This window comes from Arachis hypogaea, chromosome 16 (genome assembly GCF_003086295.3).
Source record: "Arachis hypogaea cultivar Tifrunner chromosome 16, arahy.Tifrunner.gnm2.J5K5, whole genome shotgun sequence".
NCBI classification, from domain to species: domain Eukaryota; kingdom Viridiplantae; phylum Streptophyta; class Magnoliopsida; order Fabales; family Fabaceae; genus Arachis; species Arachis hypogaea.
The window spans coordinates 138082022-138101250 of record NC_092051.1 but is presented as its reverse complement, the minus strand read 5'-3'; the positions used below and the strand labels follow the sequence as shown (position 1 = coordinate 138101250).

General features: G+C 35.5%; 2 protein-coding genes across 2 annotated transcripts; both read right to left on the bottom strand.

Moving 5' to 3' along the window:
- Positions 1-6745: 6745 nt before the first annotated feature.
- Positions 6746-11842, bottom strand: LOC112755224 (uncharacterized). Its single transcript, XM_072221289.1, has 3 exons — positions 9992-11842; positions 7633-7894; positions 6746-7360 (listed from the first exon to the last, which is right to left on the bottom strand). The coding sequence occupies exons 1-3, from the start codon at positions 11077-11079 to the stop codon at positions 7184-7186; spliced, it is 1527 nt and encodes a 508-aa protein (XP_072077390.1). The 5' UTR covers positions 11080-11842; the 3' UTR covers positions 6746-7183.
- A 6336-nt stretch (positions 11843-18178) lies between these two features.
- On the bottom strand, positions 18179-18802 carry LOC112757670 (uncharacterized). Its single transcript, XM_025806224.1, has 2 exons — positions 18531-18802; positions 18179-18410 (listed from the first exon to the last, which is right to left on the bottom strand). The coding sequence occupies exons 1-2, from the start codon at positions 18800-18802 to the stop codon at positions 18179-18181; spliced, it is 504 nt and encodes a 167-aa protein (XP_025662009.1).
- Positions 18803-19229: the final 427 nt, after the last annotated feature.

Sequence of the window (19229 nt, the reverse complement as noted above, 5' to 3'; positions counted from 1 at the left end):
TTTGCTTTTTCACGAGCACTATGTTGGCCAACCATAAGGGATATTTGACTTCCCTTATGAATCCAGATTCTAATAGGGCTTGGACCTATTCTTCAACGACTTGTGCTCTTTCGGGACTAAGCTTTTGTCACTTTTGTTGTATAGGTTGGGATCTCGGGTACACAGAGAGCTTGTGGCACATGAGGTCGGGGTGAATGCTAGGCATATCACAGGCTTTCTATGCGAAGAGGTCAGAATTTGCTCGCAGGATCTGGATAGGCGGCTCTTGTTTTAATTTTCCATCCAGATTTGCTCCTGTAGTTTTTCTGAGTTCGTGCCCTATTTGTACTTCTTCTATTTTTCCTTCGGGTTGAGGCCTCAGTTCTTCACGAGCTTGGAATTCTCTGAGTTCTATTGAGTTAACCTCTTTTTCCTTTACACAACCTCGCAAATTCAAGCTCTCATTATTGCATCTTCTAGCCAGCTTTTGATATCCCTTTATAGTCCTATTCCCTCTGGGTAGGAAATTTTATGTAAAGGTGGGAAGTTGATACTACAGCAATAAGCCAGTTAAGTGGTGTTCGACCTATCAGAGTGTTGTAGACTGATGCGACGTCAACTACAATGTAATCTATGCTCAGAGATTTTACTTTTGTTCATTTACCGAAGGTGTATAAAGGGATATGAATCCCAAAGGTCGGATAGGCGAGTCCCCCAAACCAAAGAGGGTATTCAGATATGCCTTTAAATCTTTTTCTTCCAAGCCCAGCTTGTCGAAAGCTGGTTTGAATAGTATGTTAGCTGAACTCCCCTGATCTATCAAGGTACTATGGAAGTTTGCATTAGCGAGGATCATATTTATCACTACAAGAACGTCATGTCCGGGCATGATAATACTCCGGACATCCTCCTTTGTGACAGTGATCTCAGGAAGGACCGGTGTTTCTGTTTCTTTGCCAACTTGATAGACTTCGTTTAAGTGCCTTTTATGAGAGAATTTTATTATTCCTCCGCTCTCAAATCCTCCAGCAATCATGTGAATATGCCTCTCAGGGGTTCTTTGTAGCTAGTCTCGCTTTTTTCTGTCATCTTCATCTCTTTTTCTTTTGCTACTATCTTCCGACCTTCCAGCTAGGTATTTATCTAGTCGACCTTTTCTGGCTAACTTTTCAATTACATTCTTCAAATAATAGAAATCATTAATGGAATGGCCATAACTCTTGTGGTACTCACAGCTTCGAATGGGTCTGAGAAGTGGTATTTTTTTCATGTGGCAAATTTCTTTGTAGACGTTGATAAGGGAGACTCGCAAAGGAGGGTAGGAGTGGTATCTTCATGGTTCTTCCGAGTTGTAGTCTTCTTTTTTCTTGGGCTCCTTCTCTTTATCTTTGGATTGGCCTTGGTTGCCTTGTCCTAATACAGACTTTCTCAATTTCTCCATGTTGATGTACTTCTCACCTGGTTCTTGTACCTCATACAAAGAGCTTGGATGTCTCTTTGATATGGATTATGAGAATGGACCTTCTCTAAGACTATTGACTATCCCCATAATTGTGCTTTCGTGGAAAAGTTCTGAATCTCTAAGCACGCTTTGTTGAACCTTTTCATATAGGTCCAAAGTGATTCTCCAAGCTCTTGCTTAACACCCAAGAGGCTTAGGGCGTGATTAGTTTTGTCCTTCTGATTGAAAAATCGGGTGAGAAAGCTCCTAGCCAGGTCATCGAAGCATGTGACCAATCTGGGTGAAAGACTATCGAACAACTTCATTGCTGCTTTTGTTAGAGTAGTTAGGAAGGCTTTGCACTGAGTTGCATCCGATGCACCAGCTAAGTACATACGACTCTTGAAATTGGTTAGGTGATGTCGTGGGTCGATTGTCCCGTCGTAGAGGTCCATGTCTGTTTTGAAAACGGGTCTTCTCCTCCCAGGGTGAATCTTCTGCCCCTGAGGTCGGATTCTATCTTCTCCAGTTTTTCTTCCAATTCCCTATGTTGTCTTACTTCACTTTGCAAGGCTCTCTCCGACTCTTGTTGTCATTCTAGCTCGTGTTCGAGCTGTTGCAGCCGATCTTGGTTCCCATGAACTAATCCTATGAGTTCTGTGGGGTCTCCTTCTCCTCTAGGTTGGCAGACTTCTGAGCTTATCTTTTAACTTGGAAGATCTCGGTTTTCATAGGTGTCTCGTCCTCTTTCAGGTTGTGGAGAAATAATAGTTGACTAATTGTTGTTGGGTTGAGCTTCTTCATATGCTTCTGATTCTAAGGCGGCATGTCCATCTGACGGTTAGTCGTCCGTCATTGTTGGGTGTTAAATTTCCAAGTCCTCGGCAACGACGGTAATATTGCGTCGATTACCTGAAACTGGTGTATTGGGCCTGAACGTGAGGTCCAGACTTCTTTGGGTGTTGGATCCAACGTCTCTGTGGGAGAGGTGCCATTGTCCGACGTCTTGAGGATGGGGTGGTACCTGCAAGGGATTTCGATACTTAAATTAGTAAAAGTTTTAGGCAAATTTTTAATAGATTAGAGTTAAGAAAATACCTAAGATGGAGGGAGTATTTATATAGTTTGGGTAGTGACCTAGTGGTCACCTCTGTAACCTCCCCTCCTACTCTAATGGGTAGTTATCTTCCCCTTTTATCTAAGGATTGTTTCGATCCCATATAAAGATTGAGCTTATTTATAGGTGTAGTTAAGGTTTTGCATACCAGGTTGGCCCCCTGAGGTCGGGCGTATTGCTAGAGTGCATTTGGCTTTGGTGATTGGACTTTGTCTGTTTTTGGGCCTGACTTTAAGTTTTGGGCTAATGTATAAACAAGTATTATTTTTGTTTTTAAGATTAGGAGTAAATTTTAAAGTTGTCCCTAATGTTTAAATTCGATTTAAGTCCCTAATATTTTAAAATTCACGATAGGATAAAATTGAGATGATTTTGAAATATTAGGGACTTAAATAGGACGAAAAAGTTAGGGATAAAACGATACGTTACTCTTAGAATAACTCCAAATCAAGTAAAAAAGTAAATTTTAACAAAATAAATTTCATTACGATTTTAAGATTTTTACTCATGATGGAATACTTGTAAATTATTTTAATTTTAAAATAAATTTTAGTGTTATCCTTCAATAATATTAATTTTTTTATGGTACGTAGTTATTAAATTACTTTTAATCACATCTAAGCAAATTATTCTTAAACACATTACTTTTATTCTAAGTAAATTTATTTTTTTAATTTTTATTTTTAAAAATTTTTACTCATCATGAAATATTTATAGAATAACTAACACATATAACTTGCAAAAAAAAAAGAGCATAGTATATATACAATAAAATATAAATAATTATACATTTTTATCTATAATATATTGAAATTTTTTAATATTTAATTTAGTTAAACTTTATTTTTAATTTTAAATAAATTTTAATTTTATTATTTAATAATATCAATTTTTTACAGAAGATAATTATTTAATTATTTTTCTAATTACATCTAAGTAAAATACTCTTAGTCACATTACTTTTATTTTAAGTAAATTTATTTTTAATTAAAAAATTAAAATTATTGAAGAAAAAATTAAATTTATTTAAAAGTTAAATAAAATTTAATTAAATTAAACATTAAAGAAGTTTGGTATATTAGAGACAAAAATATATAATTTATACTTTATTGTATATATCATGCTCTTTTTTTTTCTTTTTCCGAAAATTTATAAACTAGTATTATACAAGTATGAGTAAAATTATTAAAATCATAATGCAATTCATTTCATTAAAATTCATTATCATTTTACTTAATTTGATCATTCTTCTAAGAGTAATGTATCACTTTTATTCCCAACCTTTTTACCTTATTTAAGTTCTTAACGTTTTAAAATTATCTTAATTTTATTCCAGTGTCAATTTCGTTAACAAATCACTAGCGATAGGACAATATTAAGACGATTTTGAAATATTAGGGACTTAAATAGAATGATCTAAACTAAGGATAACTTTAAAACTTATCTCAATTGTTATAGACAAAAATAATACTTTACTTTTAAAAATATTATATATTACATAATAATATTTATTAATATTTAATGATTAATTATAGTAAAGTATGTTATATCATATCGTTTTAACAATTATCTCAACATACTAAACATTTTGTTTTAGATTTCTTTTTATTAAACCTAACTGCTTTCTTTAAAAAAAATTTCCCTTATATGACATAGTCCTAGGCATTTAAATGACTAATCACAAGAAAATTCAGTAGAAAGTCCATTATACAAAGAAAAGAAAAGGACAAAAGATTTCATAGACATTTTCGTCTCTCACCATTTAAAAATATTTTTAAGTTCTTGGCATCTCTAAAAATTGGACAAAAGGTCCCATAAACATTTTCTTCTTTTATTTGTTTTATGTTATTTTTTCACTTTTGAGGTTCATCAAAGATCGAACTCAAAACCTTCTGGACATAGAGCTCTGATACCATATCATGAAACTACTTATCCCAAAAATTTAAACTAATAGAAAAAAGTAATACTAATGGTTATATCTCTAACACTCCCTGCATAATCAAGTCTAGTCCATAATCTTTCTCTGATCATACCAAAGCTTAATACAAAGTTTTCATGGTATCAAAGTTCTATTTTTGAAAAGTTTAGAGTTCGATTCTTGGTGAACCCAAAAGTTAAAAAATAACATAAGACAAATAAAAAAGAAAAAAAAATGTCTATACAAAAATCAAGTAAACCCAAACATAGACTTTTACTTGAGGGAGAGTGTTAGAATTATAACCATTAATGTTACTTTCTCTTATCAACTTAAACTTTTGGGATAAGTGATTTCATGATACAATTCTTGGATTCAGTGGTTTCCACCTTTGTTTTCTTGGCAGCATCTTCAAATTGCATAGGAATCTTGGATTGGTACAGGTGATCTACAAGGTCGAGACTTTGAATTATAAGAAAAACCTGGTGTCTCTAGGTATTGAAATTATTATCCACCAATTTATCCGAAATTGAACAAATTGAAAGTTTAGTGGTAAATGGATCTAATAAGGTGATTGACATGATAGAAGAAGAAAAAAAAAAGAACAGAGAATTAATCAAAAACTTATGCAGAAAATGAGAATCAAGAACACAAGTGAGAGGCTCTAGATACCATAAAAACTTTGTATTAAGATTTGGTATGATCATAAAAAGATCATGAACTAGACTTGATTATGCAGAACCAGAACAGAGAGAAATTGAACTCTAGACTTGTAAAAAAAGACTGATATCATTATTGATTAATAGTGCATGTCACACTGTCACCACTTTACAATGAGCAACCCCCAAATATATGTAGCACACAAAAAAGAAGAAAACCAGAAAATATCTCTAACCGAAGAGTGCCAATTAAATAACTAATTAACTAACAAACTAATTCCTCTTAACACATTCTTACCAAATCAAAACAAAACAAATAGATAGCAATATTGAATCTGTTAAATCAGAATACATCAAAACAGTGATTATAGTCCATTCACCATAAACAATCTCTTGAATCCTGAATAATTCATGACACAACAACATCAAATTTAACTAACACGAAACACATTCACTAATTGCAAGAATTAATTAATTAGCTAAAAATTTATTCAATGTGCTCCACAACAATGCTCTTCACAAAATTTGTTCCTAATTTAAAACAAGCTACAATAACATACCATAAAATTAGCAAACCATACCAAAATTTTCTGACGGTCAAAGAACATTAAATTCAACTAACACAAATTAATTCCAAGAACTAATTAATTAGCTGAAATTAAAAAAAGAAAAAAAATAAAAAAAAGGTTCCTTGAAGAAGGCAAAAAGCGAGAAAAGACCTTATGTCAACCTAATTTCTAAATCAAAGATTCAAAATTCATTATAAAGGAACACAGGTTCCAATCGGCTACAAAACAATAGCCACAAAATTTTTCGACGCTTCCATGATCTCGTTCCTGTAGACAGGCTATGAATTGATATGAATGAAGCTTTTAATTTCTGCTCTAGAAAGTGCAAGATTTCTAAAGGAAAGATATGCCCAAGTGGTACAGGATCTGGATGGATATGCTGATTGGATTGCAAGAACATCACCAAAACGCTATGAGACAATCCTCCATATAAGATAAACACCGCAAGAACACAGGTTCCAATTAGCTACAAAACAATAGTCACAAGTGCAATAGTCCACTATAATTGTGTTCTGGAGTATGATGCTCATAGTCTTTATGGTGTTTCTCTCGGTCCATTGCAGCTTACAAAGCCCTCCAAGGCAAAAGGCCATTCATTTTGTTTCGATCAACTTACATCGCTTAAGGAAAATAAGTTGCGCATCGGACCGGCGACAATCAAGAATTTATATGTCCATTTTATTTTGAAGAAAATGGATTAATGTGTTCCATTTTGAAAACTCTCCCTTATATATATCCATAACAGTCAGGTCAGCACAACAAAAGCCACATCAGACACAAAAGCCACATCAGACTTTTTGCTTGCTGGATCTAACGGATCCATATAAACCGAAGAATATATATATATATATATATGTCCAACTTTTAAAAATGTCGAAGACTTAAAAATATTTTTAATAATGAGGAACAAAAAAGTCTACGGGACAAAAGATCAAATCCCTATTTATCTTTTTCTCTAAATAGAAATGTAACTATTTATCTCGCACATATCTTTTTCATGATAGATATCATTATATCAACACTGTTTACCAGTTAATGGGATCTACACATCACAAACTACTTCAATTTGGGGGAAAAATAAAAGATATCTCGTTATATAACCAAGCCACAATACAACAGTAGCTGGTTTGAGGTTTCACCTACAACACCAGCATTTTTACATCTACATAAAATTTACAAAAATGTAGTATAAGAGGACAATATTAAAAAATATATTTATAAAATAGTTCTTTTACCGTATGGACACCATCACCCTTCTCCCTCTATACATGACCTGTAGCTGATAGACGACAAATCTGCTTGTTCTCAGCCAGCTACCTGGTGGTAAGATTCCTGAAGCAAATCAATCAAAAGTTCAAAATTTGAAATGAAAGAGCGCGTTATGCCAAAGAGCTTATCCAAATGGGCGATGCGCTGTATGAACCATGTAGCCCAGCCACCACCCTCTGCTACAATCTCAAGCTTCTCTACTAACATAAAAGCAGCGGTCGATACTCGATAGTCTTACACAACAGGAATACGGAAGCTTTCATTGTTAACATGATTCATTTGCATTTGTACAGCCTTGACTGCGGCTACTCTAGCTGCATTGGCCGCTCTATTAGCAGCCGCTACTGCTCTGTTCACCCTTTCATCAACCTTGGCCACATCATATGCTTTCTCTGCTGCTCGTCTTGCTTCCTAGTTTTCACAAACAAAGCCCAGAAGTAGGAATTAAAACACAATGGTGTTAATGCTGGAGAAAGAACATTCAGAGCCTGTTTAGTTTGTATTTCCATTGTCTGTTTCCATTTTTAAAACATTAAACAAAATTTTATTCTTTTCACTTATCACTGTTTTCTCTTTTTCTTTCATAAAAATTATGAAAACTGAAAATAAAAACAGAAAATGAAAAAGAAAACCAAACCAGGTCAAGTGCTAATGTAAATTAACCATAAATAACAAGCACGTACCTGCACCACATTGAGTACTTTGGAATGATAGACAGCCACAGGAGAAACTGGATAAGCAGTGTTATGTGTGCTGGGGATGTCAAGGACTCCATTTTGCCAGTGACCAGACTGGGTTTCACCATTTCTAAATGTATACATTCCAAGTCCTTGCCTTCGACCTTCATGCCAGGCTCCTTCATATCGATGGCCATTTGCAAAACGGTATACCCCAAACCCGTGCATCTTGTCAGCAAAGTACTCACCAGCATATGTATCCCCATTTCTAATTAGCCAACAAAAATACCAAAAAAAAAAAAAAAAAAACTTCTCATGGTGAAGAAAGAATAAGGTGCATACAATTCCATACATAATTCAATTAAGAACGGGTCCCTAATGCAAGGACATATAAACAAAACCTGAAATAAGAATTCTTGCATTACATAAATAAGCACCACCAACTGCTATATGCCTAAGAGGTTAGGTCGTTAGGAGCAAACCGTGATTCACAAATTCTCAAGTTAAACTCTTAATTAGTTTAGGATTCTAGAATTCAAAAACAAGTTAACCCACACTCAAATTTGCTTTATGTCAAACTATTACGACTTTAAACTCTAATAAAATCAGTGAACTCTTAATTATACTACAGAGATTACAAATTCAAACTTACATAGTTTTTCTTTTCTTTTTTTTTTTTCCAAAATGTAAAATTTTGATCAGTTTTATTGGATACTTGAGTTGACTTGTTTATATCATGCAATATTTATTTTTTCTGAACTACAGAATAATAACATGTACAAATTATAAGATCATAGAACAATTGAGTCATGAACTAAGATATACTTTTGTAATGTCTTAAATTTGTTTTCAGATAACATTGAAATAGTTGAATATTAACTAAAACAGTAAAAATATAGTATTCAATTGTGTCCAGTTATGAAAATATTTTTTTAACTTGAATTTTTAGTACAGAAAGTCTTACAAGTCTGCTAGTCTAGATTACAACTTGCAATTTAATTATGTTGAGACTTCCCGAGCTTATTTATGTTTATAGGAACCTTGGATTCACATAGTCAGTTTTCAAGATAGAAAACAGTTGATGTCTTAGTAGATATTCAACAGAGTATGTACCAAGGTGAACTCATTATATCATACAGAATATAGCCTTATGTTTTTGAAACTAGATTGAAACAGGGAAAAAGGCATAAAGAGCCACTAAAGTTGGAACCGAATAAGTATTTGTATGACTAAAAACACCCAAAGGGTACATAAAAGTTTATAGTGACAGCATAATCAAAACAAATCCCAAAAAGATCTGGATAAGTTATCATGAGAAGAAGTTTAAAAACACTATCCTCTCAGAATAAGTAAGTTATTGCTTCTACTGATGAAAAGAAATTTTCAAAATCAAGCTTCTAGGGGAACAAAACAATTGTGAAGTCTTACAACCAATTCCATATTTTTCTTGTGAAGAGAAAGCAAAGACAATGGGTATAAATACTTCTAATTAGATAAACACGGAGAATATAATAAATTAATCATGTACAAGTTTAGTTTATATTTAAAATTTCAGACACCATTCCTTCATTTTAGTAGATATGTTTACCTCTTACTCCACATTAAAAAATAAATAAAAATAAAAAAATCCAAAATCTACAGCTTTGAACTGAGTAGATCTGATTGGTGTAATCAAATAAAAATAAATTTCTTAGTTCTTTCCTTGGTTACGCTTGTTATAAGAACATCCTCAAAACAATTGTTTCATTTTAGTGTAAAGAATGGCTAATCAGTATTTTTAAAGCCCTATAATGGTATTTTGATGAAACTTAAGTATAACGTTTTGCATGTTGCACCGACTTTAGACAACTCGAAGCTGCAAAAAAGGCACAAAATAAACCCTATTTGTGTAATCAATTCCATATGCAACAAATAAAATAGGCATGTAATCACGATACAATCATTCTTGATGGTAAAATCCTAACAAAGCAACACCAAGAGGACAAGAGGAGAACGTAAGCACGAACTTAACCACCCTGTTATTCAAATCATTGTTTCAAACCCATAGCAGATGCTCCAACACCAAACAATTCAACAAGCAAGTTAAGAGTAAGAGACCACAAAGATATCAATCTCTAAAGATGGATGATGCAACACCCTAAAACAAAATACACATATACTCAACTACTTAGAAGCACCAATAACAAACCATTTTCATCAGCATGTTAAAACAAGTAAACAACCACAAATACATGAAACTTTATTCAAGATGCAACACCAATTGGCAAACCTATTCATTAAAAACAACCCCAAAAGATATCAAATCCATCCAAAATTTAAATGCATCAAACAACTCAAATCAACTAAAGCAATTTGAAAAATTCACCTGAAATGGTAGTGACCAAGGCCATGCTTAACGCCCCACTTGAATTCCCCAACATACCTACTTCCGTCCTCACAAGTATGAACCCCACACCCATGGCTCTGCCCATTAGACCACTCTCCAGCATATACATCCCCAGTGTAGAACCTATACACACCAAAACCGTGCCGCAATCCTTGCCGGTACTGCCCCCGGTACCGGCTTCCCCTAGCCCAAGTCTCCACCCCATGCCCATCATACTTGCCATCAATCCAATCCCCCTCATACCGGCCACTCATGCTGTAATAATAAACACCACTCCCACAGCACTTTCCCTTGTGAAACTCTCCCTCGTAGACGTCGCCATTGCCGTAGACCTGCACCCAGCACCCGGACGTTGTGGTGGCGGCGGCAGAGTCGGGGGAGGCAGCAACCTTTTGGTGGGAACCGATGGTCCAAAAGACGGGGAGAGTCGGCGCCGGCTTGCAGAGGGAGGAAGGGGCCTTGAGGCCGATGGGGAGGGAGCGGGCGAGGAGGAGGCGGATGGATGGCAGCCGGGGGACAGCGAGGTTGAGGGAGAGGAGGAGCGCGGCGGAGAAGGCGAAGGCGGAGAGGAAGTCTAGGAGGAAGGAATGGGTCGGGTGGGAGACAAGGAAGTAGAAAAGGGGCAGCGAGAGGAGAAGGACGGCGCGGAGTCGGAGCCGAAGGCGGCGGAGGCGGAAGCAACGGAGGTGCTTGAGGCGGCGGAGTATCCGGTAGGCGGCGCTCCTGGCGGCGATAGTGACGGAGAAGAAGGCGGCGTTGTGGTGCTTGAAAGGGGAGGGTGGGGTGGTTGGGAATTGGTGGAGGGTTGGGGATTTGGAGAGGGTAGAAGGGGTTTGGGTCAATAACGGTCTCTTGTAGGGTGCAGATGATTGGGTTGCAGTTGTTGGTGCAGTTTTCTCGTTGTGTGTGGCGCTGCTTAATTGAGGGAAAACTTGATAGCTTTGGTGGTGATTATGGTGTTTCTGGTGAATTGAAGATGGGTGATGTAGTGGTGGTGTTGGATTGAAATCGGAAGAGACGCCAACGCTTTCTTTTCCGATCTGAACCTCTGATTTCTTCTGATGCATTGCATAAGGGAAACACAAGTATCTTCCTCTCTTGATTACTCTCACTCGATTCTTTCTTTACACGCCAGTCTTCCTTTTTTTTTTTTTTTTTCTATGGCTCTCTGAATTTCTTTCTCCTTTGGCTTGGGCTCCGTTTGATTTTCTCCTCCCTTTTCCCCTTTTTTCTTTCTTTCTTTCTTTCTTGTGGATTTCTTTCTGGTGTTGGGGATAGCTTGCTTGCTTGCTTTCTATTCTACTCTATTCTAACTTCCTAATTTCTACGTGGGTTCGTGTCTCAGCTCTTGGTTTTGGCGTATGCTTTGGGTTTGAAATTGAAATTTTGTCTTGTCACTTTTCCTTTTTTTTTTTTCCAGCACTTTCTATTTTCTGCCAATCGGGAGGGATTGTGGCTTTAGCGATTCTCTCTCTCTCTCTCTCGTTATCTCAATGAATGTTTCGTGCTTGAGGATCGGAGCGTGCTAGGAGTTTATGGCAAATGATAATGGAAAATTGGAAGTGCAAATGCAAAAATGGATTTTTTATTTTTTATTTTGAACAAAAAAGTTAGAAGTAAATAAAAGAATATTCGGTAGTTGAAAGAATTTTTTTATTTTTTTATGTTTCAAACAAGATTACTTATGAAGATATCATTTTGTATTCTAAAAAAGTTGGATTCTTTTGATATATTTATAAGAAAAAATTGAAGTTTTAAATCAAAGCTAAATAATATTTTATAGATATTTTTGGATTTTGTATTTTTGTTTCATATATAATTTTGCAACATATCGTTTTCCCCTCCTCGAGAAACCAATATGTACAACACATGTTGTCTACATCGTATATATACCATATCACTACGCATGGAACGAATTTATCTTGTTTCTTTTTCTGCAAGTATATTATTTCTTTCTGTTTTTTCTCTTTTTTTTCCTAAACATATTTATCTTGTTCAAAATTCATGTTTTATCTATGTATATCTGCTACCAAAGGAAATACGAATTTAGACATTAAATTTTGAATTTCACTTTAGAGGATAAAATTTAATTTATTATTATTTATTTTATAGGTAGAATAAAAAAAATATAAAAAAAAAATCATTCAATAATAAAATATCTCACTTTATTTTCTAAAGTAAATTAAAATTTAAAAGATTTAAATTCAAAAAATATATGGACAAATTTGTTCAAATTTTATATTTACTTATTCTTTTTTTAAGTTAAATTTTATAGTAGTCTCTAAAAATTATAAAATATATTAGAAAAGTTCTCAAAATTTTAATTATATTATTTTAATTTTTTAAATTAAAAAATTGTACCATGTTAATCATATTCTCATTTTCTGTTAATTTAGTGTTAATGCTAAATAACCTAACACAATTGTGTTCTTTATTTCTTTAAAATTCTAAACATTAAGTTATAAAAGTTATCATTGTTAAGCTCATTATCTTTTTTTCAAAATCCTAAAAATTAAGTTGTTCTTTTTTATTTCTATGCATTTTACCAATCTACTAGAAATTTCTTCTATCCCTACCGTACTCCAATCTGATAGTTTTCACTGTTTAAGATTGAGCCCTGGATTCTGACAATGAACTTAAAAAACCACCTACATATGCTTTAACCCAATCATTTTGGATAATCTTTACATCCTGTGTCTTACTGCGATTGCTGGCATATAGTTAGTTGATATTTATTTCCTAGATACCATTATTGCTTCTTTTCCGAAAAAGGCAATTCACGATCGATAGGTCTTCTACCTCCATGCGGCATTGCTCTGTCAGGCTTGTGCCCGTTATGAAAATTTCTTTATTACTATCTTCTGTAGGAGTTTGGGTTGTGCCTTAGTCCCAATGAGACTGACCATCCTCTCAAACTAGCTACTAATCATCGCCATGGTAAGTTTGTAGTTATTGCCCTTAATCTTTAAGAAGAAGAGGGTGAATTGAACCATTCACTCAGACAGCTACTAATCATCGCCATGGTAAGTTTGTAGTTATTGCCTGAGAATGTATAAGTTAAGGTGTGACCGAGATTGTGCTAGATCACTCATAGCGTTAACACTTTGTCTTGTCGATTTTTAGCAAATTGATGGTGGTTCGATATCTAATGGTCTGGGAGTGAAACCTACTCCTTCTTGCGAGTACCAGTTTTTCAAAGTGCATCAAAAACCTTTCGATCGGACATAAACTTAAGGAAATCTGAAAATAATAAATAAAGACTTTGAAAATAAATCGACTGAATTTGAAATGATTTGCATTGAATTTAAACAAAGCAGTAAAATGCCTTCGATTAGATCAAAGGACTTTGAATTCGAAAAATAAAAGTACTGGGAATGTAAATTGGACAAGAATGTTAAATGTTATTTGAAAGATAAATTTGCAAGAAAAATAAAATTTGCAAAAAAATGTAAATGAAAAGCAAAACAAGTGGAAGGAACCCTACAGAAATTTGACTCGAAGCAGACTCAGAAATTCGCTGGGATGTGAGTGTGCGTGAGTAATTTCTGAAGCAAATTTCCAACCCCTATGCCTTTGAGCCTTCTCCTATTTATAGCCATCTCCAATCAATTAAATCGAAGTGTAACTCCCACGTTTATGAAAATATGCGTAACTGTTCCCGTTCCTTTCGCTCGACAATATAACGTCTAAAAACAATCTCGGATCTTAAGGTCTTCAGTTTACTTCATCGATCAACCTACTGACTCTCGAATGACTCCCTTCTTCGAAATAAATTATTTTCGACCAACAAATTGCCCCCCTATGATTAATGTGTTATTCTCGATATCATTTTGAGAGAAAGCACTTAATCCTAAATATGCCATTAACACAAGGCATTAAGTAACCATAAATGACACTCGCTTCACTTTTCCTCCTTACATCTGTCCAATACGTTTCCCATGATCTTTCAACTTCTTTCTCCACTACTTCACCTTCTCCAAAAAGTTACTTTAATTTCAAATTTTGAACTTCCTTCTCTGAAACGGCTAAAGTAACTTTACTCATTAAATTGAAAAAATTTTTTACCATCATTTCATCCTTCAGATTTTAATCCTCCTGAGTCCTGACCTCTTTTTCTCTCCGAATCCCCAGTACAACTTCTTTGCAACTTCACCATCATCAGTTTCTTCATTTTACAGAACAATGGCTTCTCCTTCAATTCGCAACACCCCACTGCCCAAGATAAGGGCAAAAGACCTGCAACTCATAGTCAAGCACCACAAACTTTACAAATATTCAATCAAATTAATGATGAAATCATTGAGGACCCTCAATCTCAGCCTGATGACAGAAGAATTCTCATCCCTTTCACCATCGACGATGAGACTCACTGCTTCATTGGCCCCATTCAAACCTTAGAACGAGCTAACAAATGACTTAGTTTCTTCCTTAATGCCAAAGGAGAGGATTTGCTCATCAAACAAAATCTCCTTATCACTCCTTTCATCAACCCTCAAAAATCTTTCAGAAATAATCCCAAAATTACTCCTCGAGGGACTGACTTTCGAGCCTAGCACAGGCACCTCAAATAAAAAAAAAACTGATGCTTGGAGAACACTTGGTATTCAAGACCTTCTCCGACTTTTCCATTTCACGCCTACTACTCACCATTGGATGATTGGTGCAACTATAACCTTTTGGAATAAAACAACAGATAACTTTCACCTTCCTTGTGGAATGGTGGGTATCACTTTGCTTGATGCGATTGCCATTACTGGTCTCCCAGTAAATTCTCCTGAACTGACTTTCGATATGCAACCAAACCAGGACTATAAAGTAGTCCACAAGAATTCCTATAGTGATTTTATTATTCACAACATGGGACAAGAAGACGATCCTATAACTGATGAGGAACATGTCGCCTTTTTATACTACTGGTTAAATGCCATTGTTTTCTGCTCAAGAAGTGTCCAAATGCAGAAATAATTTCTTCCTTTGGCTTCTCTCTTACATAAGGGTTACAGATTCAATTTGGCCAAGTTAATTTTAGGACATCTATTCGAAGAACTTGGCCATTTGGTTGACTGCCTTTGAACCAACTCTTCGATCAATGTAGGAGGTTCTCTTGGCTCCTTCAACTCTGGTTAAATGCTGTATTTGAAAAATACATGCAAAAAGATGGGAACAGCGCTTCCGAAAAACAACACATCAAGGGATTCTGTTTGACCCCTCTTCAACCAAATTTCAAAGATGCCAAATCACCTGAAGACCTGTTTTGGACTACTTTCTCCCTCCTCTATTCTTGCGTCGAAGCTGTGGTTCCATATGGTTTGAATGCCTTCTCTCCCCAACTGATGATCAAGAAGATGAAATTACCAATAAGACTTGGGCAAACTTGCTTGCTAGTCAGGTAATTCTGATTGGATTACCTGAGTACAAAAGGGAGTAATTTAAGGCAACCCTTTATTATTCACAACATGGGACAAGAAGACGATCCTATAACTGATGAGGTCGCCTTTTTATACTACTGGTTAAATGCCATTGTTTTATGCTCAAGAAGTGTCCAAATGCAGAAATAATTTCTTCCTTTGGCTTCTCTCTTACATAAGGGTTACAGATTCAATTTGGCCAAGTTAATTTTAGGACATCTGTTCGAAGAACTTGGCCATTTGGTTGACTGCCTTTGAACCAACTCTTCGATCAGTGTAGGAGGTCCTCTTTGGCTCCTTCAACTCTGGTTAAATGCTGTATTTGAAAAATACATGCAAAAAGATGGGAACAACGCTTCCGAAAAACAAAACATCAAGGGATTCCATTTGGCCCCTCTTCAACCAAATTTCAAAGATGCCAAATCACCTGAAGACTTGTTTTGGACTACTTTCTCCCTCCTCCATTCTTGCGTCGAAGCTGTGGTCCCCTATGGTTCGAACACCTTCTCTCCCCAACTGATGATCAAGAAGATGAAATTACCAATAAGACCTGGGCAAACTTGCTTGCTGGTCAGGTAATTCCGATTGGATTACCTAAGTACAAAAGGGAGTAATTTAAGGCAACCCTTTATGCCCCTTATTACGTTGCCAGGCAATTGGGTTTCTCTCAAGCCATTCCTGATCCTACTCATCGGAATGAGCATCCCCTTTGTCATATCGAATTCATTTCGAAGAAAGAGATTGACTACTGCCTCACATCCAATCAACAGCACAGAGACAACTACAACCATCTTCTTTACGAACGTAGCTCATACATCACCAAATCTTTTTTCGAGTGGTGGACTACATATTTCTCCCAATACAGTCGCACTTTCGATGAGATCAAGAATTCGGAGATCAAGGTTATCCCAACTGCTGAAAGCTCGCCAAAAAGGGCTTCAAAAAGAAAGATCGAAGTGGCATCATAACAAAGACAACCAAAAAAGAAAATCCAAAAAATTCCTACAAGAACCTCCAAAAAGGTAAACTTTTGATCGAACTTTTCTGAACCTCTCTTTATCATATTTATTTAAACACACCTTGATTCCGAACTATTTGATCATTATCAGATTCAATCATCAAGTGAAAGTTTTTCTGATGAAAGTGAGCAACATACACAAACAAACATCTTCACTCCTTCCCTAGAATCTGATTCGGAAGATGACTCAGAAGACGCTCCATTTCCTCATCTGATTCGAAGAAGATCCATCCAGGTAGTTTTATGTTAATTTCGAATCTTCCTAATAAATCGAAAAAACTTAACCTGTAAAACATTTTTTTCTTATTTCAGGCTGAGAAAATTGTTGAATCTACCACTAGTTCTACATTTACTCCTGAATCTGAAACACCAAGGGATCAACCAAGGCCAGAACAATAAGAGTCTCACTCCTCTGCTTAAACTGTGATCTCTGTTGAGCCCATAAAAATCATCCTGCCATCAATAATTGACACACCATCCTTAGCTGACTTAACTCATGAAAACCTTTCACTACCACAAAGTCAACCCATTGAAAATCCTCCTTCTCCAATTAATATTGATTCCCTTCTCAGGTCTCCTATTGCACAAGGCCACGAATCACCTATTCCAGACACAGGAAACGTCCTTTCTCCTCAGAAAATCCTAAGCCCAGAAAGAACTATTGAGCCCTCTTCTTCACATGATCCCAAACCACCATATGAGATTCCTAAAATCACTTCTAATCCTCCTGATGCTGAGCTGGCTAAACTTGTAGCATTCCTAACATAGATTGCACAAGAAGATAAAGCGCCTATCTCAAATCCAACCCTTGAAGATGCTTCAACATCCAGCCTCCCTTCGGAACTCAATCAACGCACACTTCAGTAGTTAAACACTCTTCTGAGGCTCTTGACATATACCCCCACCGAATGGATCAGTCAATTAAGCTTGAATTCTCTTTTTTCTGATATTTTGAGCTCTTCTCTTGAATTTTAGGTCCCTCCTTAATTTTCTTCTATAATCAAGAAGTTTATAAAAATCTTGAATAGCTGCATCACTATTCAAGATAAGTTACAGGCAGCCAAGGAGAAAGTAGCCCGAATTGAAATCGAATCAGAAGAAGTTAATGCAGCTCTTCAACCAATGAAAGAATCATGGAAACAGTATGATTTAAGGGTTTCTTAAGCCCTCAATGCTTGAGCCTTTTATGACAAGCAAGAAGAAGAGCTCAAAATAGAACTAGCCCAAATCGAACAAAAGCCAGCTAAAATTCGAAAAAGAAAAACAGGCTTAGCTGAACCCTTGGCCGCAATTCAACATAAACAACAAAAAATTTTCAAGAAACTTTGTACTGTAGAGGCTAAATAGAAAGAACTCAATAAACAACTCAATAAAAGTCGAGGCGTTTTTTGCTTTAGACAGTGAAAGGGTTCAACTGTATTCCGAACTCGAAAAACTTTTGGAACCTTTCATTCCATCTATCTGAAAATCTTATCATGTATAATGACTTTTTTTATATATATTTATAGTTTTAGTTTTGATTCCCCATGCATCAATAGCGTGTCAAGTATCTCTCATTTATCAACTTAACCACATTTCCAGAATTAATGTCTTTAATTCGATATGCATTCCTAGAATACGAATCAACCACTTGAAAAGACCCTTCCCAATTATGGGACTATTTGCCAAGAAATCTCGACTTCTTGTCAATCGGCAACACAACTTTTAATACTAACTCTCCTATATTGAACCACTTCTCTTTTATTCAACAATTATAACTTCGAGCAATGTTTTTTTCTGTCGAATCATATTTTCAAGTGCTAAAACACGTTCTGAGTCCAAATCATCCAACTCATCATACATCGCATTCCAATAATCATCGTCTGGTAAATCGTTTTGCTTTAATATTCTTAACGTGTTAAGATTAATCTCTATTGGCAAAACTGCATCATGACCGTACACTAATTTATAAGGGGAAGTACCTGTTGAACCTCTTTGTGAGTTTTGATAAGCCCATAGCACTTGGCTCAAAGTTTCATGCCAAGTTCGAGGTTTACTACCAATTTGCTTCTTAATCAATTTGATCAATATTTTATTTGCTGCCTTGACTTACCCATTAGCTTGTGCATAATATGGATTTGAAGTAACCATGTTAATGTTTCTTGAGGTCGCAAAATTCTTAATTCGCTGGCCAGTAAATGTAGTTCCTTGATCAATACTCAAAGTTTGGGAAATTTTGAATCGATAGATTATATGTTCCTCAATGAAGTCTATCACCTCACTTTGCCCAACCTCTTTTAAAGGAACAGCTTCAACCCATTTAGTGAAATAATCAATTGCCACCAGAATAAACTTATGATTCTTCGACGAAGGAGGATGTATCATTCCAATCAAATCTAAAGCCCATCCTCAAAAAGGCCATGGTTTAATAATTGAATGTAATTCAGATGTTGGGATCTGTTGTATCACTCCAATGCGTTGACATTCTTGGCATGCTTTCGAATAATCGATGAAATCCTTAATTAGAAAAGTCCAATAAACATGATTACGACAAAGTGTCCATTTCATTTTCATTCCAACCTGATGGGCACCACATATACCTCTATAAACCTCTCCCAGAGTAATATCTTTCTCTGATTGACTTCAACATCTAGAGAGTTCTCCATCGATGCCTTTCCTATATAAATCATCAGCCATTAACACAAAATTCATCACTTTCAGCTTTACTTTCCTGTCAACTCGAATATTAGGATCTTTTAAATATTTAGCAATTGGCTTTCTCCAATTATCATCTTCCCGTTCATCCAAAACC

What these genes read in the sequence shown, in the direction of transcription:
- LOC112757670 (XM_025806224.1), bottom strand. Translation starts at nt 18,802, where the DNA reads ATGATACATCCTCCTTCGTCGAAGAATCATAAGTTTATTCTGGTGGCA. An exon ending in TATTATGCACAAGCTAATGG is followed by an intron (nt 18,411 to 18,530) that starts GTAAGTCAAGGC and finishes AAACTCACAAAG; the next exon opens with AGGTTCAACAGGTACTTCCC.
- LOC112755224 (XM_072221289.1), bottom strand. Translation starts at nt 11,079, where the DNA reads ATGCATCAGAAGAAATCAGAGGTTCAGATCGGAAAAGAAAGCGTTGGC. An exon ending in CTTGGTCACTACCATTTCAG is followed by an intron (nt 7,895 to 9,991) that starts GTGAATTTTTCA and finishes TTGGCTAATTAG; the next exon opens with AAATGGGGATACATATGCTG. An exon ending in AAGTACTCAATGTGGTGCAG is followed by an intron (nt 7,361 to 7,632) that starts GTACGTGCTTGT and finishes TGTGAAAACTAG; the next exon opens with GAAGCAAGACGAGCAGCAGA.